Below are 27,995 nucleotides of genomic sequence, written 5' to 3'. Positions count from 1 at the left end.
TTCGGAAAGCTTGAGGGTACGTCTTCTCTCGAATAAGGATCGCACGGACCTCGGCTTTCTTCTGTATCAAGGGTATGTGAACACTTACCTTCAATTCCCGTTGCATTTACTTCTTGCGTTTCTGACATTGCTCTCTGGAGAACTTCTTTCTTGTTGGTTATTGTCAGTCTCATGACAATATGGAACGTAGTGAAAACAATAAGACACCAGCAGACGTTGGCTGCAGATTGCTTCGTATGAAACCATTATCTCCACCAGTGTGTAACTGTTGCTTGTAAACAGTGTAGATGCGGAGTTTATCCGCAGTAGCCGTTTGTCCTTGTGGATTTCAAGTCTTATGTAAACCTGCTTGACATTTTTTTACGGGACGCTGTAGCTCGTAGCTTTATACAGTCTAATCTGTTATATCAAATTCATGCATCCAGCATGTTAGTAATGATACGCTGAGGTGAATGCTGTGTTTACATTTTGTCCTACACCCTCTTTCTCTCTCCACTCTCTCTATCATTATCTTAATTTTTCACAGGAAAAGTAGGATGATGGAGTCCCTAAACGAATCAGGCTTCGTCGACTTCAGACACCTTCAGACACTCCTGTACAACGAGTCGCTGCTTCAGAACAACTTCACTCATTCAAATGAGACTGAGGAGAATTTCCTCCCCAGTGGTTTGAAGATCACCATCGTAATGGTGTACATGATTGTCTGCGTGGTGGGGCTGGTGGGGAACTGCCTGGTCATGTACGTGATTGTCAGGTAAGATTGTTTAAAAGCAATACATCGGTAGGATATGTGCTTGTGTGTGTATGTCACCTGTTTGCTATTGTTACTGTAATGAAACCCTTGCCTGGGGAGTGTCTAATTAGAAGGGGTTCAGGTGGAGGTTGTACAAGCGATAGTGGGGAATTATGGGAACTGAGAATTGTCATAATGGCTGCGCATAGAGCACTTGGTGCCCACGGTAGCATTTAGCCTGGATCCTTCAGGGAGATGTTGAGGACCTATGGTTGTCTCTGATACATCCAAGCCAGTCACACTGGCAAGGCCAAGTGAGCAACGTGATGACCCATTTCTGAAAAGAGAGGTGCTTTTACGTGCTTCAAAGTGAACATTCAGTGGACACTACATAGGGGTTCAATACTGCATTAGCACATTTTGTGCTCATTTTAGGCCTTGTAGTATTTCCACTGTCAAGAGGAACGGTCTGAAACACATCAGGCTGTGATTTACAAACTTTCATTTGTTTTCAATGTCTGAAATCCAATGTCTGACCATATAATGTCTTTTTTTTTAATCATCTGTTGTGTTTTAGAATGGGTCTCCAAGGTAATCATAGGGACTTCAGTGACCATGGACTTAAACAGAGAACTCTCCTTAGTTGTAATCCATGAACAGAAAACCCTTCAGTGATTTGAGATGTGAAAATCTGATTTATCTTTCAATTCCTACAACATTTTTTACATTTAAACCGCCCAGAATTTTCATTGTTTTGTATATGTACACATATTGGAGCATCTTGTGGGACAGTCTGAGATAGATAGAGCCACAGCTTAGGTACTTGACAAGTAAGTTTGGTTAACAATTAATTTATTTACATGTTGTCATGGCACCAAAATGTCATCGTTTTAAGAGGAACGATATTAACACAGGGCGGTAGCAATAGGTTAAACTCTGCAAACGTGAGTGAGTGAGCGAGAGAGAATTAGCAAGGAAGTACAACATAAGGTAACATGAAGGAATTGTGCATTAATGATTAAAACATTTGCTGGATTGGCCGCAGATAATTTATCAGGACCTCTCTTTGGAAGGCCCTTTCCCTGTTCTATCCCTCTCTTCTTTTCCTCTTCTCCTCTCCTGACGATCTCCCTTCAGGATGAGATGCCTTTTTGTTTCTCTCTCCTGCCTCCCCTGCTGATTCTTAAATGATAACACAAGTCTTAATAACTAGTCCATGAGTTGGTATTATTTGATAATAGGCTATGTTGAGTCATGTTTATGAAAAAGGTAATCCGTCCATCATTGCAATTAAGCATGGGAAAATTGTCAGTGTGGCATTCCCAAATTGCCTAAAATGTAGGTTAGCATCTCCTCCTTGGCTATAGGCCTACCCGTCCTTAACCCCTTTTCTCATCTTCTCTCTTCCTCTTTGCATGTGGCTTCACCCCTGTTCCCTTTTCTAAAAGTTATTAAAGTTATTGTAGCTTGTTTCAGTGTCACCCATTTTTGTTTTCAATATGCATTAAGACAACAGTACATCAGGCAGGAATACATGGCTGTGCGTTTGCAAAACGACACATTACTTAACGTAATGCTGCGCTAATGCATGGATTCCAGTTGTCGTCAGCCTGCAGAAAAAATAGAGAGGACATGACCTCAGTGTGCTCAATGTTAGATATGGTTGTAGTATTTTTCTTTTTCTCAGTGCTCAGTGCTGTGACACAGTGGTATAACTGTTGCATTAGCTATGTTGCTCTCAGTGATTAATGGAATCAGTGGTTTTCTCATGCTTTGTTTGCCTAGGCATGTATAGCCGTCTACCTTCCCTAGATCTCTTATCATTGCCCCTCTCATGAACATACCCAAATGTTGGCTTGTTTTCAAGGCACATATTTGATCAAATAGAGCCCACCTACCCGACCATCACCACCAGACCCTGTTGCACATTTCTGAGAAGGTCACATTTGTTGCCAACTTACCCCCTCCCTGTTAACCTTATTTGGTGTTGAGTGTGTGGCCCATCCATCTGGCCCAGTATGTGTCTGTGTTGTTCAACAGTAATAACTTGTAGCGCGTGCTGCCGGGGCCAGTGATGAGGCAGTGATGATAAACGTGCCACTCTTGGCCCACTCTCTGGATGCGGGCCTACTCGTAGGTCACCCACCCACACCCGCTGTGGAGTGTAGAGTCCTGTTGTCTTACTCTGTCTTTGTCTATCTCCGACAGAGACAGAATGTGGCTCTTAAACGCATTGTCTTTGTGTGTCTGCTCCTTGCTTGTCTGGCATCCCTTGTAGAGGTCCAAGTATGTCTTTCCTCAGACTCTTGATGTTCAGAGAGTCATGCCCTGCTTTCTAAGTGAAATACCTGTGTTGTTATGTGGAGAGATATTTGTAGACACAGGTGGATGTTTTGTAGTCTTTTGTGTAATTTCTTCATCTTTTGTCCAGTACTTTCAATGCTATTAAAATGTCACTGTTGCCTGGGAAGCTTAATCCACTATGGTGTGTGCATACCATTTATACCATACCAATTGTTACACAGTGTTACTTTAAAGCAGCACTTCCCAAACCTATCACGCCCCCCCCCCCCCCCCTCAATCAGTTAAAGCAGCAATAAGGAGTTCTGTTCGGAAGCTAGCAAGCTAACTACCTAAATACCAATCACAGCCCAGCTGACACTGATAGAAGCTTGCCAACACACTAACTGGTGTCTTTTGGCAGTAAAGCTGGCAATGATTGTACAGTATATCGTTCCGTTCTTTGGATCTGTTCATGTTAGGCACATGTCCATTGTATTAATAATCTGGCTGGCTATCCCTTTTAAGATACAGGCTAAATCGTAGGCCCTGACCATATTATATAAGTGCAAAGTAGGCTATAAACTCATCTACAAATAGATTAGTTACTGGCTACTATGCTGTAAGAGTTTATGTAGGGTTCTTGTTGTGTTTTTTCACCCTCAGACCATGCCCCCTTGCTTTAACACTGCGCCCATCCCACACTTGGGAACTACTGACTTAAAGAATGTAGATTGTTTTCTCCAGGAGATGGTCATATGGATATTGAAATTGCCTCTCTACTTTTGGTTTTAACTGGAAATCTCCCTTCTAGATGCTGGTCGAGATCTAGACCTGTAACGCCAAGCTAATGTTTTTCATCTTCATGGTCAAAATCTAAATGAGATATTATTCCAGCCCCCAGTTCCTCGTAGCATAACAAAGTGCTTGAACCCGTCTTCATCTCAGCTATAAAAACAAACCCATATAATTTGAGTTGGCTGTTTTATATTATCCCAATTGGGTTATAAGTCCTTAATAGACCTCCATATAGCCATAAAACTTCCATAGGCAGTTACTGTTTTACTTTACAGGCCTGCTCCATCTCTGTATAAGAATATCAGGAAAGATATAGCCAAGTGGCTGACTCTGAAATGTGAAGAGCAATTTTGCAGAGTGCATGGGAAAAGGCCGCGAGCTCTGTCCACTTTCACTTCAGCCAGCCAATGCCCTTTTGATCAATGCTATAGCTTAATGAATGCGTCCTCCTCCAGCCACATCTAAAGGAAGGAATCAGCTCGATGGCATGGGGCATAAATATCCTCCTACTGCATTGTGATTGGTTGTTTCCATGGCGCTGTTGCTTAAAAGTAGTGTGGGCAGATTCAAAACAGTGCCGTGCCTCCAAGCTGAGCTTAGGGTTCCAAGGTAGGAAGAAGCCACACAAGCAGTAATTGCACCTTGCATTTGTAAAGGGAGTCATTCTAAACATGTATGGGAATCTATTTGGTTTTATTGTGTGTCTGTGAGTGTGTTTATGTACACAGTGGTGTCTGGTAGTTGCAAGCAATACTTATGAATCTGTCAAGTCTTGGGATGGAGCCTTGGTGATGTTGCTCAGGCTGAGGTGAAAGCATGCTGTTAGCTCCTAAACTGACTGTGCTGTTTTAAGGATCATGGATTGACACTACTTGCAGCCTACTGTTAAAGCCCTGTCCTTTGCAGCGAGTTGCAGTTCTAATGGCTTTTAACTCTGTGGGGTAATTTGTGCTCTTGTAGCGATAATCTTGAGTAATGCAGGCCCAGAGAGGTAACCACAGGTTTGTTACATGTGCTATATAAGCAGTAAAGCACATGATCACACTGATGTGGAGTCTCTCTGAAGAACATCTCTTTTGCCATACCTGACTGTCGAGAAGCTTCTCCATTTTATGCTCTATACTTTACATTAGTTTACTTGGCTGGCTTTCAAAAAACTCTACAAAATTCCAAATTGACGAGCAGACTGTTAACTTCATGTGTGTGAATTTCATTTCAGACAACATTGTGATTGCATTGGATGAAGAAGTATTTCGATTTTTAACCTAAAGCCAATCTCAATGTTATCCCTTTATCTTAGATCTATTTAAGAGTTATCATACATCTAATGTTATTTATGATGCCTCAAGTGGCCATGACAATAATTAGTCAGATCGCAGACAATTTGCTCACTCTGCAATATGAGTGAATGACTTTAGGCATACAAAATTGGAATGGGTGTAAGGGGTTGCTGTGTTAATGGATTCTGCTGTTGGCTGTGATTTAGAAGTTCATTTCACAAACTTGGAAATGGATTTACATTAGAAAGGAAACCAATAAAACAGAGGAATCACGGGGGACAAGAGGAAGGCTGAAATGGAATGTGATAATTGAAAAAGGTTCCTAGTGAGATCAGCAAATCGGTTCAGTTCTCTCTCTCTCTCTCTCTCTCTCTCTCTCTCTCTCGTTTTCTCGCTCTCAAAATGTCTGGTTTCGTGTTATCTCCTCACAGCCAACAGGGACAAAAAGAGAGCTTTTGCTCAGAGTATGTCTGATCATTGAGTTTTTATTGGGGTTATTTTCTGATCTTCTTCGCTTCAATCACACAAGACCTGCAGCTGGAGAAGGGTTTTAGAAGCAGCGGACTCCTGATATCTCTTGTGCATTTATCAACTTAGACAAGAAGCCCCCGGGATTTGGAGTTGTCACAGCCCACTGACTTCATGCTATGAGTCGATGTCTTGGGTGGTAGTAGGGTGATACTCTTTCTATCACTTTTCCAAAACAAGAGTCATGGAGAAGCTGCCCTTTAAGCGAGTCATTTATATTAGATGACACATTTAGCTTGTTATGGTCTTACTGTGGGCTCTGCTCTTCTCTAAGTGTTTTGTCCTCCTCCTACTGCCTTCTCTAATAGCTTAAGAGAGTCTATCATTTAGTTTCCATTGTTTTTAGCCATATATGGAATGTAAGGGAACTTTGATGTTGAAAATGCATATGCCTATTCAACTTTGTCTCTCTTGTGTCTCCCAGTGTCTCTTGTTTTGCAACCACTTTACAAAACCATGATTTTTTTTGGTGAGCCATCTTATAAACTGATAACATGTGTGCATATACAACTCCACCAGTGGCTACAGCAAATGATTGAGCCATAGAATTATTCTAGTTCCTCAACGTGTCAGACTACGATTGATTTTGATATTGACTCTATTTTTTTTCTTTTTACAAAGAAAATAGTATTTATGGTCCAGGGACCTCATTACCTCCAAATCTCTGAATAATCTTTAAGGGATATTTACATTCAGCAAGTGCTGCACCAAATGTACATTCTGACCTGTTTTCACCTGATATTTGTTCCTTGTTTACCTATTGTGCTTGTAGCTGTATGATGACATATCATCAAAGAACCATTTGGGGGTAGTTCATGCTCCCAAGAAGAATTTGTTTCACAAAACGATAGTAGTCAGCCACTCAAGCACCAGAGAGGCTTCTTTTCAAGTGATGAATAGACTGTCATTATCACGTCTGATGTTAGAAGATGAACCCTCGCAACCACCCGGGTGCTTTTAAAGGAAGAGCTTTAAAGGGATTTAAATGTGCATGACATTCATCACCAGTCTCTTTCGCAGAACTCCCTTTTTGATTTGATCCTCCACGCGGTGCCTAAGGAGTTAAGAATGGAATCGCCACGGTACAAGTCATTTGCACTAATGATGCCTCAGATGGCAATTTATGGGGAAGGACACATTTATTTCAGCGAGGGTAATTTCCCCAAGCCCGAGCTCAATATGTAGCCATTCTATATTTTCCATATTTTTTTAATGAGACATTTTACTCTTGCGGATCGGCAGCCAAGTGCCGCTTTTGTTTGGTGATGGGTTAGCGGTGTTTGTGTGAAGGTCAATATATTTATGTGTGCTTGCTGTGTTTGGGAAAGGCACTGGGATTGACAGTAGCTAACTGGCTGACAATGCACTTTATTTACCAAAAGTGCCCCTGCAGTCAAACACAGCCGCTGAAGTGTTCTTGGCAGGCAGCGAACAGTTATGCTCTGGCTGGCGTCTTCCCAAAACATGTAAAAAAAATAAAATACTACAGAAAGCTGCACATGCTGTGCTCAGTTTATTTAATCATTCATCATTTACAGACATGAGTGATGGGACACTATCCCTGCCTTGCTTCTTGGAGAGTTAGCTGAAGTAGATGTTTTTTGTTCAAAATATGCCTCGTTTGAGTCTGTTGCAGACTGTTGTTGGCTGGCTTGCTTTGTGATGTTAGCATCGGGCTCGACCCTTAATGAACCTGTTCTCCCACAGAATATATGCAGAACTTCTCTGCTTTGTTCTCAGCACCAACAGCACACTCGCAGCTATGGTAATGAGGTAGCTCGACACAACCATGCAGAGAGATTGAGGGCAGATATCACCTGCTGCTTATAGATGTTTATCTTACATTTTCCACATCCACATCCAGGAAATTATGATCTGTCCAGTGGTACACTAGAGAAGGAGGGCTTACAGTGAGCAGTGACAAACTGCTTTAGCATTTAGCTATGTATGGTCCAATGAAAATAAATGTTTGGTCCAATATAAAATAATAATTTAAACATAGACCGTGCTTTATATAGACCAGTATGGCATTTGTGGTCAACTTGCCTAGTATTTACATGGAGCATTGGTCCATTGGAACGTTGGTAACTGATTTAGAATATTTCTGTAATTTTTTGTCATAGATACTATAGAATATGCCAATTCTGGAATGATGTGGAGTGAAAATAAATTGTATATTCCCACAAGTAGAAAACAAATCTTTGGCCAAAAGTGCATTGAATACAACGTAAAGTCAGCATAGCAACACAAAAAAAACAGTTTCTTCCTTTAAGCACATCCACTCCTGTTGGATCCCCTTGGGCCTTGGGTCTTACACCTGGTAAAGACTGGATCCCCTAGCAGGACTAGAGGGGGTGCAGACACAAATAACTGTTAAGTTTAGCATCAACACATCATTGCAATGAAGGTGCCCCTGTTGAATGGGATGTCGCTGAATACTATGGCTTATAACATATTTCACTTTTGTTTATTTCCTTCATCCTTTCTCACTGTTATGTTTCAAACATTTTGTGCTATTTCCATTCATTGCCTCCTACCTTTTTCTGTGGTGGTAGTCTGCTGGGACTGGAAAATTACATTACCCTCAATAAGCACTAGACTCACTAGTCGTAGTAGGATATTTGACTGTCAATTATAGTGAAAAGCTGGTCTATTCTATAGAATGTCATGTGGGGCTCTGTAATCCACCTTTGTAGTCTATATAGTCAGTTCTCATCCGTGGGTGTAAATGGTTTGTCACCTTTTTGATTTCTTTCCAAGACTGTGAAATAATTTAGTTACATTGGGGAGATGAACAGATTATTTTCATTGATTTCCTTAGTGTAACAAGGACAGTGGTTTCACAAGCGCGTAGTCAAGGCATTTTTACCATGTGCTGCGTGAGAGAGGGAGTGTGTCCAGATGTCGTCTCTGGTCTGTCTCTCATCTAATCAAATAGAAAGATTTGCATGTCCCTTAAGCAGTGACAGTCAAGTGAGAGCATAGCAGACCCTGTGTCTTTATGTGTCTTCGTAGATATTGTGTGTCTGCTTCATGCACTGAAAAAAGTTAAATACGGGTGTGTGTTGTTTGAGAGTAGTTATGACTGTAACGCACACTGATAAAAGATGGTAGGAAAGATAAGCGGAAATTGCGAGTTTGCTAGTTTGGAAGGGCTAGCCATCTAGTTTGAGACTGAACATGGCAGCGGAAAATGCTGGATCACATGCAGTTTTGGACTAGAGAAGAACTTGGTAATGGTGGTAGTCAAGAGACTGAATGGGTTTTCCCATTCTAAATGCTCTCTAAGGGAGAGTAATGCAAGGTACAACCAAGGAGATTCACCAATTCATAGATGTGATTTTCCTGACCACATTCCAAACTGTCCATTTGGATGTTGGAGGTACTGAAAAATCACCAAAAAGGCATTTCTAAGAAGACAGACACTTAAAAGTATGTTTTTACTGTTGACATCATATCAATATAGACGTCAGAATGGCTTTCTGACAAGATGCTTGTCACATTTCCCAATGCATTTGAAAAGGTTGCGAAGGTTTTGACAGAAGATTATTTTCAGAGATTGGTTTTATTGATTGGTAAGGCCTCTCACTGACCTTTGACTTGGCATCCTTTGTCATAGTTAAACTTTTTTTACCTGCAAGCTACACAGTTCGGCTATAATTGAGGTATTATTCTGATTGGGGGCCACAACTGCAATCACTCAAGCACACACACAAACAATGCATTATGATAAACATTATGCATGTCAGACGCATTTAAAAAAAAAACTAAATGGACAGCACAGAGCACAAGAAAATAACATAACTAGCGTGCATATAAAATTATATTATGACTCAGAGGTTCATTTTTTTTTTTTTATATATATATATACATTTCATTCTTTACACATAAAACCATACTTTTCACATTACTGAAATGTCAGCGTAGATAAGCGCACACAGAATATGGCATCTGGATGTATCTGCAGAGTGTTTAATGTGTGTGTTGCCTGTATGGATAAAAGTCTATTTCTCTTCACCATTATAACCATCATTTTGGGTAATGCCAATGTTGACTCAGTGTAACTTTGGTGTAATTTTACATCCTAAAAAAACTTTCCTCCTATATCTACTTTCATGATGTGGTCCTAATGTTATCCCACGTATTTGCTGGTTATGTGACATTGTACCGAAGAAATAATTGATGAAGGCGTATCAGGGCTGTTTTACTGACAACGGCAATGATTGTACACGCAAAAGCTTTAAAATGCTCTTTATTTTTCCTTTTTGGTCTTCATACTAATGCATGGCTCTCATAATGTGGCCGTACTGGACGCTAATTGTATGAGTGCCATCATCATCTAAAGCGCTCTCTGTTTATTTTAAAGAGGGTTTTTACGTGTTTTCTTGAAAATTTCAAGTGTATATAAGGAGGTAGATGGCCATTTAAAACCTCTTGTGCCTCAAACCGCGAGAGATCACAATGTAAACATTCATGGCTGTGTGTCTGCATATGGCATGCTTCACCCTACCGGTGCCATCCACTTTGTTTAGCTGTGATTGACATAATGGAGTGCGGTCCTGTGGGGATGGCCGTGATATTGCCTAGAATGCAAGTCTATCCGGCCCGTCGTCTGGTCTGATCACTACGCTTACCGGCATCGGCATGTGCGACACATCCCTTAGAGCCATTGTGTGTTTGGAATCCTTTACACCCAATTACCCCGGCCACAGTGCACAGTGTTTCACATTCGCTGTCAAGAGAGATTGATTTCGCCCTGTCTGAACCCACAACAGATCGTATATATTTAGTCTGTGACATGGCACTCGCGCCTTTTGTGGAAACTTTTGGAACATTAAGGGCAACTCAATGAGTCATGGAGAGACTGAGTGTCTCTGTTGAATTCCAGAAGTCAATGGTTATAATTATCTCACTAGAGTTTCCCAGTCATGGTGTGGTCTCAATACCTTTGTTTGCTCGCCTGCGTCTTTAATGTCTGTTAGTGTTACTTGCTCTCCATCATACTGTTGTCATGTCCATTCAATGTATGATTTACGTACATAGTGTACTATTGAAAAACTATTTTCAATTTCAAATATTTTCAATCCATCAAAAGAGAGCTGTGGCCATTAATGTCAGAGCTTTCGGTTATACCCCTTACCTTGAGCCCACTCCCTGGCTGGCACGAGCTCACTCAGTCTGAAAGGTCTTTGTCAGCAGGCCCTGATTTTACTGGCCACCACATCAATGACTGATTGGCGTGCCTTAAAAAAGGGCTTTTAATGACAACTTGTCTATTCAAAAGGTCATCACGAAAATGAGTTGCCATCAGCCTGATATTATCGGCTGTATATTCAGTTTTTAAATGCCTCTCCGATTATTCGGGTGTTGCCAGAGCACTTTATAAATGGCTTGAACCTGTTTCAATAACTGGCATGTTTTAATTTTCAAAAATGGCCAAAAATGTAACAGCTATTGCATTGAAATGATTCATGGTCATATTAAACTAATCATCAAATGACCTGAAATCAGTTAAACGGCTGGGAATGCTCTGAAAGCACATTCAGTTGATAGGTTTTGTTTGTTGGTCTGCTCTGGCGGAGATCATTGTATCCTCAGAAAATGAACAGATATGACTGTATGGGCTCAGAGTGAGAAGCTGTCTTCTGCCCCTTAATAACACCGACTCAGACAGCGTTCGTGTTGACACCCATCTTTAATAATGCAGGCGCCTCATTACATTTTGAAATATTATGGTATGGGAGATGAAATTTAATTTCTCAAGGTTTTTCCTCTTTTTTTCTTTATTGAGCTATGTGCCCACAAGGCAGAAAATGCTATAGTAACTTTGAATAAATCATCATACATGAGCTGTCATGAAAAGTTTATGTGGCAGAGCAGCAAGAGATTTTTCTTCTCCTGCTCCTTTGGCGTCTCCATCAAGGCATCTGTGAAAGGAGTAACATATATTAATGGTGACTATTTTGAGGTCTTGATATCATTTTCCGCAGGGCTATCACCTTGTCAGGGCTAAATGAATGTATTACTCATTTATAATTAGCTATAATTAAAATAATCCAATATGATATTATGGTTTTTCATGCCATTTTGAAGACCAAGAGGTAACTTGAGGAGCGAAACTGATCCGGGAGCCATGCGTTACATTTATGAGGTGCACTTACTCATAAGCATCTCTTTGGATCAGTCTGGGCCTTACTCCTGTCATTCATTATACCAAATTATCATATTGTTTTGATGTTCTGAAGTTCTAATGGGCCCAGATGCCCCAGGGCTCTCTCTCTCTCTCTCTCTCTTTCTCTCTCTGTATCACACTCTAATTCTCGCTTTCTTTCTCTGCCCTCACCTAGGAGATACCATAACAGGGAGAGAATGATCATTCTGCCACTGTCCACACTGTTCAAATCTAACACCCTCATAACCACCCCCAGCTTTCACACCCTCTCTCGTGGCTTAAATGCCTGGGAGAACACAAACAACCTGGCTGCCAACTTTAAACACCAGGACAGATTACATAAACAAACCCACATGACAACTGAAAGGAAGCACTGGGCTGAATACTAAGCTCCCTCTAGTTTGTTGACACTGATTATTTTGCTAATTTGCTTTAATCAAACTATTACCACTCTGCTGGTAAAAATGAATTCAAATGATCAATTATTCATCGCTCCATATTCAGAGCAGATTTGTATATTCTGTCTTGCCTCGTAAAGGGCCTTGTTTGGGTTACTATGCCTGCCAAAACAAAGAATTGCAGAAAAAAGTCATGTTTTTTTTTTTTCATATTAGTCTTTACTTTATTACAGTTTCCGCAGTTATTAAGTGTGCAGTAGGAGCTCAGTGTAAACAGATAGACCTATATGGTAAAAGCACTTCTTACTCGCTTGGTCGAACCCTTAAATGTGTTACTTCTTGCTATTTATGGTAACATTTAATAATCCCCAAATTCAAGATAGTTCAGGCATTAGTCAGAACCCAGCAGACAACCTCTAAAGACTAACAGACATAAGTACACAGATACAACATCGTCCCTTTTGCATTGAACCAAATTCTACCATAAAAACTCTGACCTCCCAAATATGAAATCTGGGACCCTAAATAAAGAAATTAAATCTATAATCTATAAAAAATAAAAAAGGATTGTGATCCATAAGAGGCGTTTTAAAGAAGATAATCTTTAAACAGATATATGACCAACAATATGGATTTAACTTAGCTAGGAAGTGACTTGGGCTGAGTATAATATTATTGATTACCCCTACAGTTTATACAAAGACACATGATGCAAAATATCATGACTGTATCATGGTTGCATGTTCATTCAAGTGCTGAAATGATACTATCAAAATGTAATGTGGACAAACTAAACCAACCCATGCCCACTGGTTTTGCTTAATCAACTAAAACAGAGTCACAAAAACTGATGCTTGGAACACCCAAGCCAGGTGGTCTGGCCAGCAAGTAAGCTCAGAGCAGTGGGTACAAATATGCAGTGACGTCTAGAGAAGAGGGACGAAGAGTTGTGCAGTAGAAACCAAAACCACAGTATGAATAGAAACTTTAGAATATGAAATTCAGTGGAGAATGCAAAGGAAAGTGTTAAAGGAGAGAGCAGTGTATCAAGTGAAGCTTCCACTCGGTGAAGGGTTGAGTTGGAGAGAAACTGTGAATCTATGGGGATAGCGCACAGAGCTGGAAAAAAAAACAGTGTAGTTTCAGACAGGGTCTGGAGAATCACACTGTCTGGCACACAACTCTCTAAGGGAGCAGTTGTCTCAAACAGAGGCGAGAGACTGCAGGCACTGACTGACGGACATGATGGCTTCATAGCCTCAGCCACTCTCACTCTTAGCACAACTTACCTAATGGACAGGGGAGACAAAGCGACAGGAAAGGTTAACAGAGAAACTAGGCTGACATGGAATTTTAACAAGGTTTTCTCTGATTCAGCTTTTCTACATGTAAACACATCTGATGAGGGACTTCCATGTAAAATGTAATTTTTCCTTAAGAAGCTTTGGCCACAAAACTGAATCTTCTATATCTAGATTTGTGTCCTTTACTTTATGTTCTAAATGTGAGGTGTTAAACATCTCTCAATCAGCCAGATGTTTGCGTTTTTGAAAGTGTACCCTAGCCTGAAAAGAAAAGAACAAGGCATGCTAAAACTGCTTCATACTTCAGGATTTTTCAAGATGCCCAAAATAGCATACAGAAGGTGCAGGCATTTAGTGGATCCTGAAATTACCTATTTATCTTTTAATCCAGAATGTATGTAATTCCACAAATGTATGAATCTCAACAACATGAGAATGACTGTTCTTTACGACCTACACATATGTATACTTTTCAGCTCTCTGTTAACTGCTGTAACCGAGCCAATCCTGCCGTGCCCCAGAATAAAGCTTGCCTGTTGCTCCATTACAAGGACGCTGTATTGGCTGAAAAGGCTAGGCTTCCCTTTTGCCTTTTCCTTGCTTCCAGACCGTTCCCTGCGGTGTTCCAGCTCACACTGTTTAAAAGAATCAGTGTGAGGAAATGAGCTCTGCAGCATAATTACTCCATAATAACGCTTTCAAAGGAAAAGACAAGCCACCCTTAAAACCCTCAAAAGGGCTCACGCCAAGAGGCACTAGAATAATCTCTGTGAGCTTTTTAAAATATTGTGCTGCATTCAAAAATGAGAGGCCGCACTGGAAAAGAAAGGGGAGGATAGAGCAGAGAGGCAGGAGATGTGAAAGTGGAATGGAGACAAAAAGAGAATGAGAGCTGGGGGTGTAAAAAGTGAAGTGGGAGAAGTGTATAAGGAGAGATTGGGAGAGGTGACAGGTTGGTGGGGGTGGGTAGTTGGGATCCGGAAAGAGAAGTAGCATATCACAGATGAGAGGAGGTTGCTGTTCCTTTTGTCTCTGGTCCCTGAGCGAGAGCTGTATCAGCCTATTTCGCAGACGTCAAAAAATGTTTGACACTGTTTATTGTGGGCACATACAATTGTGTCACTCTCAATAATAATAATAAAAAAAAAGCTCTTTATGGTAAAAAAAAATGTATGCTAAAAAGTAAAAAAAAAAATTGGGAGAATTGCCAGGAAATTGCAGCAGTGCACAATTGTTAAGCTTCCGGTACCTTAGTACACACACTTAGAAACCGCACTGATGTTAAGCAGGGAACATTGGTTTCTGTATTCCTCAAATACCATCGGGAATGGGTTCAGCTAATGTAACAATGTGTGTGTTCCCTAAGTTATTTCCTTATAGGCTTGTTTCAATTACAAATACAAAATGTCCCTAGTGAATAACTATTTTTAATCTTACAATCTTGCAAGGTATCACGATTGTGTACTTCAGTTGAGCATGAAGTTGGAATGTGTTTGCATGCGCATTGCTGAAAGCCATTTAAAAATACTCAATGAGACTCCGCCTGACCAAGTGTCAGTCGCCCTTGAGCACAACACTTAACCCCCAACCACTCCTGACGTGCAGGTTGGCACCCTGCATGGCAACCTCAGCTGAATGGGTAGATGCCTGAGGCATTAACATGCAAAGCGCTTAGAGTGCTCTACGAGGGGGAAAAAGTGCTCTACATATGTAAACCATATACATACAAGGTGCCTCATGTCATCCATGCTATGACTGAAATGTACCAGTGGTATGACAACACAACCCTCCAGAAGCAATTGTAGTAGTGTTTCTCTCAGGATTGAAAAGAGGGTTCCTTCCTTCTTCCACATTCCATTTGGATAAGTCCACTCTACATGCTTCAGTTGTGGTGGCTAATAACTTCCTTTTTGTAACGTATAGCAGAAACCCTGGAATATATCAATCTGGAAGTAGCAGTGCACTAGTTAATTCAGCCACTAATCCCCTAAAAAATATTTTCACTGATCCTACTTATGTCTGCCAACCTTGTTGCCTCATGACATCTACAAGCTATATACATACGTTTAGCTTTTTTTCTTTTCATAAACCTTGCCAATTACATTCTCAAACTGAATTCTTAAACTAAGTACAAAACCAAAGTAACAGCGGCAGCATTTTTAGAAACAGGTTATGTCTCCAAGTGCAAAACTACAGCTTCATTTAGAGACTGACCGTATATCTCCATCTTACAAAACTCTTAACACAATTTATAGCTTGGAACTAGCATCCTATATGATGAGGGTTTTTAGGAAAATGACAGTATCCATTAACACAAATCCAACTATACACTCTTTTGTACGTTATCTGAATTCCTACCTTGACCTTACCTTGTCCCTGAAGTCGACATTACTGATGTGACTTCCATTTCCTGTTCTCAAATGAATTTGCTTGTTGCATCATTGACATGTAGTCTTGCACAGTGCTTGCAACACCTCACCTGATCTAAACCAAACTGAAGCAGTGCTTTTTCCTACTTCCTGATCCATGTGGCTTCATCAACTCAGAGTAGTCCTTTTGCTCTTTTAAATGTCTAGTTCACTACGCTAGTCATTGGCAAATCCCCTTTCCATAAAATGGCACAGCACATAGACAACATGTCACTGTCAGTCTGTTCCTTGCTGCCCTATTAATAACTTTCCCACACTTGTCAACCTATTCAACAACTACCTCAACACTCAGTGGCTACCTTTTGTACAGTTGCATTTTAAAACCACAGGCAAAACACTTTCAGGTACCCAGGCAGATATAGATGGATATGTAGATGACCTTAATTCTTGATTGGCCAAGATTTGGGTGACACCTCAAACCTCTATCCTTGGAGATTGCAATTTAACCTTGAAAACAACACATGAGTCCATGGAACAGAAGTTTTTCTTGATGTCGTCCATATATGCTTTGATGCTACCAGCAACCAACGTAGTTGTATTTATCATTACCATTGTTGCTTTTAGTGGAAGCTAAAGATAAAGTAGTATATACAGCTCCTATTCTGATCTATAAATCCTTCAATTATATCATGTAGCATTTTGTATTGTGCAAAAGTAAATATCATCAAATGGTTCTTTAAAAAGCCTCTCAATACTATCAAGGAAAATGACTAAATGACAGATCTAAAAAAAAGTATTGGCCAGGTACAAGAATGCAGACTTTAGCATCCTTCTTTACTGTTTGAATACAATGCCAGATAATATTTCTGCCTTTCAAACTCCCTTCTCTACCAAATATGCTTTTCTGTTCCTACTAGTCATATCAACTTAGCTAGGTCTTGTTTAGGTATTATAATTTCCTGAAGAACACAGTGTCTCTCCCCTGATGTTCCCAGAAAGCGAAGGTTTGTTTAAAAAAGTCTATATCAGCATAGAGAGAAGTGAAGTGAAGTGAAGGCAGTGAAATTGGTTTGCAGCTAGCAGACACGCACTGAAGGAGCATAGAGATTGAGGTGACGGAATGATGTTGTACATTTTTTTAAGAATGCAAGCATGAAACGCCATTGGAATGTACCTGGCATTCAAACAATGAGTAAAAAACACTTTGAAATGGAAGAGGATACAGCTAGAGGATTGTCATTATTGTAGGTACTTTTTGTGTCGCTACCCTGTAAACTGAACAATAAACCACGATGTCCATTTCCATCAGGTACACAAAAATGAAGACTGCGACCAACATCTACATCTTCAACCTGGCCCTGGCTGATGCGTTAGTACTGGCCACCTTACCCTTCCAGGGCACCGACGTCTACCTGGGCTTCTGGCCTTTCGGGAATGCCCTGTGCAAGGCAGTGATCTCCATCGACTACTACAACATGTTCACCAGCGTCTTCACACTGACCGTCATGAGCATGGACCGCTACGTGGCAGTGTGCCACCCTGTGAAGGCTCTGGACATGCGGACGCCCCACAAGGCTAAGCTGGTCAACATTGGCGTGTGGGTGATGGCCTCAGCGTTTGGAGTCCCGGCGATGGTCATGGGCGATAGTGATATGGAGGAAGGTAAGATTGTCACGTTAGTTTGAATGTGTGTGTGTGTATGTTTGTGTGTGTTTGTGTGTGTGTGTGTGTGTGTGTGTGTGTGTGTGTGTGTGTGTGTGCGCATGTATCAGTAAAAGAGCCAAGTCATAGCTGGGAGGGCTTAGGGAAAATGTAATCACAACGCTGAATCAGTGTTTTGCAAGGTACTGTCATTCACAGAATTTCATACAAAAATGTTTATACTTCTATTCTTTATTTTTTCATATAGTGCCATATTGAATTTAATCCTTTTTTGTATTATAATTAAACTTTAATTTGACGAAATGCGTTACTTTATTATGAACTAAAACTGAGAAATAAAGGAACTGTATTTATCTTCGATACGTAATACACCAGAATTCACATTATTAAGGCATTCAGTAGCATCATTAGCATTCACATTTGCATGCGCTCACAGTTGCATAAGACTACAGGCACCGTAAGAATAGCCGCCTCATTTATCCCTCTCCTCACAGCACACCCTCTCCCATCCCCCAGCCTCTCATTTCCACATGTGATGCACACAAACCCAATCAGGCTACCTCCAGTTATTATTGACTTCTCTCCCTCTCAAATGACTCTTAAGGAGCACAGATCCTCCTTTTTTCCACCTTATCCGCTGCCTCTCGGGTGATCCTGGTGCCACAAGTTTATCTGGCATGAGATATGACCAGACTTATTCAGGCATAACAGAGCCTCACCTGAGCTACATTACAGGGACATATCCGTGGTGGGAAGGACTGGATGGGCCGGGGAGGAGGACTGAAAGAGATTGTTGCGCAGTGGAAATGTTTAATTCATGCCAAGGCTTCTGCCTAAACATGGCAGCAGTAAGCGCCGACAGCAACAGAGGACAAGGGCATATGCCTGTGTGTGTTTGTGTGTGTGTGTGTGTGTGTGTGTGTGTGTGTCTGAGTGTGTGTGTGTGTGTGTGTGTGTGTGTGTGTGTGTGTGTGTGTGTGTGTGTGTGTGTGTGTGTGTGTGTGTGTGTGTGTGTGTGTGTGTGTGTGTGTGTGTGTGTGTGTGTGTGTGTGTGCGCGTGCATGTGTGTGTGCGTGTGTGTGTGAGCTGTACGTATATGTGTATGAGAGAGTAGGAGAGATTGCAGTCAATATGCGAAATATGTATTACCTGTTCTGTTGAAACACTATGTACCGTAGATTCAGGTATGTATATGTTGTACCTGTATGTCTGGCATACAATTGCTTCCTGTATATGTGCTTGTGACTATTCATGTATGTTTTCAAGTGTCTACATACTGTGCGTCTGTATACAGTAAAACTGTGTGTGAGAGAGCTTCTGTGTGTCTAATTGTAAAGAAATGGAAACAGTGAAGTGTGTCTCCAGTGCACTGTTAATAATATTGCCAACTGATGACATGCCTGAAGAAATTAGCTGCCTGTTACATCAGAGTTCTCCAGCTGAGTGCTTTGGAATAAAATATAAGCAACTGGGGACCTAAGAGCACAATCCAGTCATGATCAAATCACCTCGGAGGAGAATCTAATAGTCTAAGTGTACCTTTTCAATCATTATCCTTAAATTAGCCTGTGAGCTTGATGTAGGTGTTATTTAACGACATGCCCCAGACCTGACTGCAGTGCTTCAATTTGCAGACCACCTGCAATCCTGTGGGTGAATGAGTTCACTGGATCTTGTGTAAGCACACACATGGCATATTCCATAGCGAAGTAACCAGTTAACAACTTGTCAGAGAAAAAAAAACACAAAAACCATCGCTTCCTAATTCCTGCTCGGTGTCCGACCTATTCTGAAGAAAATTAACAGAGCAACAAAAAATAAGCAAGACAGAGATGTGGCCGGTGAAAAAGACAGAAAGGCGAGCAGGTGGAAATAACCCTGACCTGCTTGAGATTGGTATCAAGGAGCACTCAGAGGTGCACAGTGTGGCCCCTTTGGCGCCTTTCCCCTCTCCTGATTCATTCGGAAGGCAAATAGAGGCTGATGAATAATAAATACCCTTTTAAAACTGTGCGGTTGTTTGTCTCTCTCAGCCTTTGTCCTTCCTACAAAACCCCAGATAGGGCAGAGAAAAAAGCCATGACCTTCACACTTGGGCCTTAGTCCTTGACCCAAAAATATACAACATTTAACATAATGAGCTCATTTATTTGGGCCCCTCTGATAAGCAGTGAATAAGTGTGCCTTTGTGTGATCTTTATTGTGTCTGAAGATGCGGCGTACTTGCAGCCGTTTGTTTAGTGGCGAGAAGAAAGAAACTGCTAATGGCTTTCATTTTGTTTATCAATTCAAATGTGCCAATTCAAAGGCTCCCTGTTACTCTGAACTAATTGGAAATCCACTTTTTATCTTTGGATATGGTGAAAAACATGTTACGTAATGATCTGTTTTTATTTAGGGGAGGAAAAACAGCCATATGAGACACCTGATAATTATAATACCCAATCCTGTGCCTGCAAGAGCAAATTCAGGACACCTTTTGCAGTATGCTGTGAATTGTCAGACTCAATAAATTGCAATTGCACACAGGCAAAATGCACTCCCAACAGGACAACATTTCCATCGTGTTGACCCCGAGCAAATAAGAGCAGCTTTATTACCGTTGTGGCGGAGGTGTTGCTGCGCTGTCCTGACAGGACGCCTCAGTGGAGCCCCTGGCCAGACTCTGAACTGTCTCCTCCTGGTCACCAGGCATCCCATGCCTCACAGCACCCTGCAAGCATCTCACTGTCCTCATTGTAAGTTATTTGCTCTGCATGTTAAACATTTGCGTTCATCTATTCATATTTAACCTTAAATTAGATTTACACGCAAGGCTCTTTAGTCACTCTCAGCAGATTCCTCAGTTTGTCCCTAGGTAAAGGTGTGAAGAAAAGATCTACACATAAAAATGCCATAGCAGGATCTTCGAAAGATTAACCTTTTTGTTTGTAGAGCCATTTTGAGGAATTTTATGAAACTTCCATTGAAAAGGCTTTCTTGTTAAAAGAGATGAGAGGGAGTGAAGTGTGGTGAAGCAAATTGAAGTGCTGACTTGCATACGTAACACAAAAACTATGGTTTCTTCTGTTGATGGACCAGAGTCAACAGAAAACACGGTAAACAGCACTCTGTTTACTGAACAACAATGATACAGGAGTAAAGTCAAGCCACTAAATTGTAAATAATAATAATTGAAAATGACTCAAACTGAAACCACACAAAACTACAGCTAGATTAAGTTTCAAGCGACTGAGGCAAAAATTCCTGACAGCACACAAAAAGATGAAGGATAAAACAAAACGTAGTGATGTCTGCCGAAACACTACCGCAGCAGGCAGCTGTGTTTTTATTTATTCATTGTCTGCTGCTTGTTCTGCCCAGCTGCTTTTGGTGTGACTAAGAGAGGGAGGGAAGGAGCGAGGGAGAGGAGAGGAGCAGGAAATGAGGAGGAGGAAACAGGCCCACAAACAGATGCTCCGCTGAGCTGGCTGTGAAGGAGGTGGTTCAATCTAGGCCTTTTGTTCTGGCGGGTCGGTGGGAGGGCGGGGGGGGGGGGATTTAAGAAAGAGAAGCCTTCTGCAGTGCCGATAGCGTTATTTGGTTGGAGGAAAACGTCATGCAATATGTAGTGTGTGACAAGATTGACCCATTTACAGAAATTATACTGTAATAATCTGTTATGATGCCATGATGGTGTGGGTTTTATGGTAGTCACGCAATGCATTTAAGTCAGTTGAGGCCAGTTGCAAGCAATTTTCATTATAATTTAAGGGAGGGATAGGTCAGTGTTATATAAAAGTTGAATCTACTCAGCCCATGATTTATATAGTACCTTACAGCACCTTCGCCTTCCATCCAACACCTCTTTTCTAACATGACGTGGTTCTGGGATCACGCAAAGAGCCGGCAGTTGGATGCACTGTTTGTTTCCGCCTCTAGCAGTGGGTTAACAATGCTCCTGGCTTACCTGCCAACCCGCTGAGCCAGAAAGAGGCCTTCTGTCTTGGCAGAGTTCAGCCATGGCGAGATTTCAGCTGCAATCTTGAACACTCAAAGGAGGGGATGGGGGGCTGTAGAACCTGATAATGTAATAATTTCCTGATAACGTAATAACCCTGATAATGTAATAAAAAATCCCTCATAAGTCCCTAAAAGATGTAATAAAACCTGATAATGTAATAATATCCCAATAATGTAATAAAGTGCATTTCCCAATAATGTAACAATCGCCATACCAATAATGTAATAAAATGTTACATTAATTGGAAGTTATTACATTATCAGGTTAGCCTCAATTTTGCAGAACCTGATAATGTAATAAATTCCTGATATTGTAAAAACTTTGGTCAGTGCTGAAATGTTGGGACACCAGTTATTCAGACCAAGTAGTGATGCTGTGTAGACAACCACCCACTATTGTTTTGCTCATATTTTGATCCCAATGGTATAGGCCAGGGGTCTTCAACATTTTTCAGGCCAGGGACCCCCAAACTGATGGCGAGATGAGCAGGGACCCCCTACTATATAAATTGCATAAAATATTGTTTATAATATACTGGGCCTAGTGCCAAAAAAACATAGCTACCCTGTTATTGTGTCGATGGCACACATCCTCCCACATTAGTGAGATGTATCTTCTTTTCAATTACTCCTGACTGACACGATCTAACGGATGACGGAGGAGGAGTCTGGCGCATGGAGTTGTGTTGACAACATAGATGTTACAGTGAGATTGACAGGTCAACAAACCAATCACACCGCTAGCAAGTTGTTAAGATAGTAGGTAGTAGCATGCTAACATTAGCTAGGAGGCTCACACACCTCGCAAATCCTCACTTATTTTTCAGTTACAATTAACGTTTTTTGACCTTTTACAGTGTCTATTTCTCTTTATTATTATTTTTTTTTAATCTAAGCAAAAAAATGTCAAACTAACAATTTATAGGTACAAACAAGACCAGCTATGGAGTTTGGTCCGCCATCTTTTATTTTTGACCTTCGCGCTCTTTAGACTTGAGCAGAAACGCGATCTGATTGGCTAGTGCCTGTGCATGAAAGGTGCTGTGAGTGAACCGGTGCCCAGCTTGAAAGAGCTCCTGTGGGTAGCTGTGGGTGTCGATTGGACTGAAAGATAACGTCTTCTCGATCAATTTATATGTTCGCTACAATATGTTGGATTTATGTTAATGTAAATTTAAAGGGAATAAATACAATTCTGATTTGGAAGACAATTAAATTTGTGGAGAAAAAAAATTGGTTGATTTTTTTATTTATTTATTTATTTTAGAAATATAAAAAAAAATTATCTTATCAACCAAAGATTTCGCGACCCCCCTGCAGTACCTCCGCGGACCCCCTGTTGAAGACCCCTGGTATAGGCCTTTAGCCTCGCAAGCCAAACCTGTACAGCAAGAAGCTGTACAAGGGTCTGGCACAACACGATTTTCAGTGTGGGCGGGATTAACGGTTGTCTGTTAAGTTGCCTCTGCACGCAATGCCACGCAATAGGAATGGCGCTGCAACCAATCCGAGCGACTGACGAATGACAAAAGACGATTTGATTGGCCTGGTACAGTTTGGATTTTCAGCCGCGCAAAACGACGACAGTTGACCAGCACCAACCAAAGTTATTACAATATCAGGTAATTATTACATTATCAGGTTCTGCAAAATTGAGGCTAACCTGCACTTTATTACATTATCGGGGTATTATTACATTATCAGGTTTTATTACATGTTTTAGGGACTTATGAAGGAATTTGTATTACATTATCGGGAGTTATTACATTATCGGGAAATTATTACATTATCAGGTTCTACAGGGGCTTTAAGCAGGTAGACAGTGTAAGACTCTAAGCCTCCTGAAGGCATCTTTCAGATTACCAGGAGTGGAGGGATGGATGGGATAGCGAGATGCAGCGACAGATAAAGGGTCCTTTTTCCTTCAGATAGAGATGAGATGTGGTGAGAGAAATGAGGGAGAAATGGGCTTGATATCGGCTTGTGCCTCATCCACCTGACCCTCTTCCGAGCATGGCAGCCTCGAGAGAAACCCTTTCACAGCTCAGTGGACACACTCAAGAGCTTGCAATGGAGTTCGGCCTCTCGCCCCCAAAGACAAATCGATTTCAGGCCCCCCGTTTTTTTCAGCAATAGCTACTTCAAAACGCAGAGCTGATTCTTGTCCTGCCATTTAGAGCCAAAGCAATCTTGGCTCAAAGGCTTTACCAAACCTATACACACCACTTGTATATTGAGTTTTACCTTTACATGTTCATTCAAAGCCTGTCACAGATAGGGGGTGAAAGGACATCAGGCCTTTGAGATGGAGGCCTCTGAAGTGAAAGGAGCTGATTGAGTCCTTCAGAGCAACAGGGCACCAGATGCATGCGTCAGAAAAACAAACCTGTCAATTCAGAAATACGACCCCCTGCTCACTGCTGTCTCTATCTGCGCCCATCTGCCATCTGGGTAGGGCGTGATGCCAGTCATTCTCAGGGGAAACAGACGTCTGTCATACACGGGGCCACTTTCTACAGTCAATGGAGGCAGGTGAAAGTTAAGGCTCAGGGATTAGATTATGCTGTCACATTTGATGAGGAGTTTTTATTTTTCTTAGGGGTGGATGGCGTTTTGAAGTGGTGTCTCGACTGAAGTGCGGTAGTGGTTGCCTCGGCGCCCAGGCATGCCGCAGCGCAGAGATTTCCTCTGAGCAATTCAAGGGGGATGAATTCAATGTGACGTTTTTGACAGCCAAAAGGAGTACATGTCTGAGCAAAAGATAAAGGTTGATGTGAACTCCAGAAACATCAGAACTGTTGCTTTGAATGTCAAATAATTTGCACTGTTCAATTACGATGAACTGTTGACAGCTATATCAGTTTAGCAACATCTTGTTGTAAGGTACAATGTTAATTTACAGCAGGAAATACTTACAGTGTTATACTTATATGATAGTCCCCTCGTTACATTGCAATAATACCATCTATCCCACTCATACAGAGTAACGCACCAATTGTCACATCATATTACTGTCCTTCCTATTTAGATGGATTCTATTCCAGCCTCTCTGTCAACACTATATCCCACTTCTCGCACCGGCTCAAAAACAATTGGGATACAAACACCAACCACATGATATATTTCCATTGATGGTGTCCCAGCCTCAGCCTCAGCCCACCGCTTCACTGCATCCCCTCTTTGTATTAGTCTGGTTTGGGCACAGGTGCAGGACTCTCAAATACGAGGCACTGAGTGAGGGAAAACTTTGTGATTTCCCCTGGCAATCACACACCTTAGTAACTACATTGTGTTTGACCACTGACCAGTGAAGCACAAATGCATTTTGGGCTGTCTTTCATTTACTCTATCAAGGCTCCAAGCAATTTATTAATTTTTAGAGTAGAAAGTCTATGGCAGTGTTGGGGAGGAGTGAACTACATGTAATTAAACTAAGTGACTACATTTTGCAGTAGCTTGTTGGTAGTTCAACTTAGGGTTATATTTGCATCCAAAATTGAATTTTTGTGTAATTAACTACTGAGACTACAAACAATTATTGGCCATAAAATGAAAGGAGTGATTTTTGATGATTTTATTTGACCATTGCTTCTCTACTGTAATCGAACCCATCCTGAAGGCAAACCCCGGGGACCAGCTACCTCCACATGCATGACCTTAGTGTAGTGCATGTGCAAAAGGGTGGTGCTCAGTGTTTCAAAACAAGGATGAACCTCCCAAATCTCAGCCTGAGGAAAAATCACTGTGATCATACCTAAGCAAATACAGTTTTAATATTTTGAATCTGAATTTCTAAAACTAACCTTGAATTATTTAGTATTGATTATTGCTATTTATTAACAAATGTTCAGAGAACTTGTTGCATGCCATTTTTAAGTTACCTGGCCAACCAAGTAATCCTGCTTGGAGCAATACCTCTAGCCGGACTGTAGTTCTTAGAAGCCAGGTTTCTGACTGGATACTTTATGCAAATTCAATGTTGGCATTCCTTGCTCTTTCTCATAGAATAGTGGGGTATTTCATATTTTCATCATTTTTGGTTTATGTATGTCCTGTGAACAAGTAGGCACTCTTTGCAATAGCGTGGCATTTTTTGGGTGGTGTGTGACTTTTATTTATCTTTTCTTATTATATTTTGTTATAATTTTGTATCACATGTACATTGTAAATTCGATCATGTATTTATAGTAGTTTAAACAAAAAAAAAACAAGTAGCTTTAGTCAACCAAACTAGATTTCTCCTTAGGTTAGGTTTGCTGTATTTCACCTTCTCTCAGTGTTGCTTCCCCAACACAGAAGTTTGGGAGCCCATAAAAGCAGTCACAGATTTCTTTCTTAAATTTGGCACGCTGACTGGAGACAATCCAAGCAATCTCAGCAACTCCGTTAACATATTTAAACCAACCTTGGCACCATACTTCAGCACCATGCCCAGACAGAATCTGCTGACTTTTTGCCATTTTTGCCTTATACTGTAAGGAATGAAGGTTGTACTTCAGCAATGCTGTTATGTCTTAACACCAACTGAATTTCTCTCTGGCAACACTGTGTGTGTGTCAGCAAGTTATCCCTAAATGTGTACTTTCATCATCAATTCCTGCACATTTTCAATTATGCATATTTTGGGGATTTTGAAAAATAAGGGGGAATTAGTTAGTTTGGGAATGTGTTTCCCTGGCAAAAAGACACGTAGAGGCACTGCTCAGAATTCAGTACACTAATTAAATACATAAAAAGGACATACATCAATTTAATCATTTTAGTCATTTTTGGGGGAGAAGTAAAACAAAACTAGTAATTTGCTGGCAACATCTGCACGTTCACCACCAGTTTCATTTAAGATATTATTGGCACACATGTATAACCAGGATAATCTGCTTGGATCACTGGCATTATAACTGAATCCCCTCTCCCATGTGTCTGTCTGTGTCCAGGCATTGAGTGCATCATCGCACTCCCCGACCCACGCAGCTACTGGGACCCAGTGTTTGGCACGTGCGTGTTCCTCTTCTCCTTCCTGATCCCTGTGGCCATCATCAGCGTGTGCTACAGCTTGATGGTGAAGCGTCTGCGCAGCGTGCGCATCCTGTCCGGCTCCAAGGAGAAGGACCGCAACCTGCGGCGCATCACGCGCATGGTGCTGGTGGTGGTGGCCGTGTTCGTGGTGTGCTGGACGCCGGTGCAGATCATGGCGCTGGCCAAGACCCTGGGCTTCAACCTGCACAGCCTGCTGACGGTGGTGCTCATGCACTTCTGCATTGCGCTGGGCTACGTCAACAGCAGCCTCAACCCGGTCCTCTACGCCTTCCTGGACGAGAACTTTAAGCGCTGCTTCGGCGAGTTCTGCTACCCGTCGCCGTTCCGCCTGGACGGCCAGCAGTCGGGCCGCATGCGCAGCATCGCCCGTGAGGTGGCCTACAACTGCAAGACGGTGGACGGCCACACTAACCCTGCATGACTAGGCGTGGAACTGCCCCTGGTGGGCGCAGACCCCACGGCCAATCAGGGGACAGGTTGCTCCAACAGCGAGCTGACGCAGATCACCACTCTCTAGCGACGAGGCAGCCCCTGCGATGCCAGTGGCCAGGGGCAAGGTCAGTGCCAGGCATGACCTAAGATTCTCTCGGGACAAAGGGGCTCTCCTCTCAGTGTCTTACTCACGTACTTACTCGGTGTCCTCATCTTCCGCTTCGTCTCCTCAGTTTCTCATCGTCTTTAGGCTTCAATGCTTTGTACATATTACTGTTTTTGCTATCGGGTTTGGTTTGTCCTTTTTCTGTTACGCATTACATTTCAAATAATCAGTTTAGTACCTGAGAGGAACACAAAGACTGACCTACACGGCCTTAAATATTGCACAATGTCTGTTTAAGCTAAATGTGTGAAGTCTGCAGCTTCACTGTATGTTTTATCTATTAACTTATTTATTTATTGTACTGATGCAGCCTTGGGTTCAATTCAATGAAATGTGGACATCGGCTAATATGGAACAAAAATCGATAAGGAAAAAACACCTGAGACTTAACTGTTAAAGCCTGATTTCTACAGAGGTAAAAAAAAAAAAAAAAGAAAGCTAAAACTAATTTCTATATTTTTTTTCTGAAAAAAAAGAATGAAATCAAAGATATTTTATATTGCATAGTGTTTTGTAGCTCAATATTAGGGCAAGTTGATTAAACAGGACAAGTATTGCAGATCTGTCTTCTTTCTGTGGTGTTCTATTGATATATGCATACCTTGTACTCCTGTATGTATGGGTGTAAGTATTGTTAAAGTCATCAGAATCACATTACCTCTTGGATCTATCTCGAATGTCTTTTTCTTCTGTGTACAGTATGTCGCCTCCCAGCACCTGATGGAGACCTTCCCTCCTTTATCTTTTTCTTTCCTGGGAGGGTTCTCAGAAGAGTGTTTATTGCCAGACCGCTGAATGTCTTCAAACTGTTGATGAAGCCAAATCTCGCAAAAA

The 27,995-nt window shown here is 41.4% G+C and overlaps 1 protein-coding gene across 1 annotated transcript; it reads left to right on the top strand.

Annotated features, from left to right (window-relative positions):
* Nucleotides 1-26,984, top strand: oprl1 (opiate receptor-like 1; the record flags this gene model as incomplete). Its single annotated transcript, XM_080853307.1, has 4 exons — nt 1-72; nt 527-754; nt 17,172-17,524; nt 26,461-26,984. The coding sequence occupies exons 2-4, from the start codon at nt 537-539 to the stop codon at nt 26,982-26,984; spliced, it is 1,095 nt and encodes a 364-aa protein (XP_080709433.1). The 5' UTR covers nt 1-72; nt 527-536.
* Between the last annotated feature and the right edge of the window lie 1,011 nt (nt 26,985-27,995).

Source organism: Sprattus sprattus (genome assembly GCF_963457725.1).
Source record: "Sprattus sprattus genome assembly, chromosome: 16".
Taxonomy (NCBI): Eukaryota; Metazoa; Chordata; class Actinopteri; order Clupeiformes; family Clupeidae; genus Sprattus; species Sprattus sprattus.
Note: the sequence above shows the minus strand (reverse complement) of the source record. Positions and strands in the feature narration are given on the sequence as shown.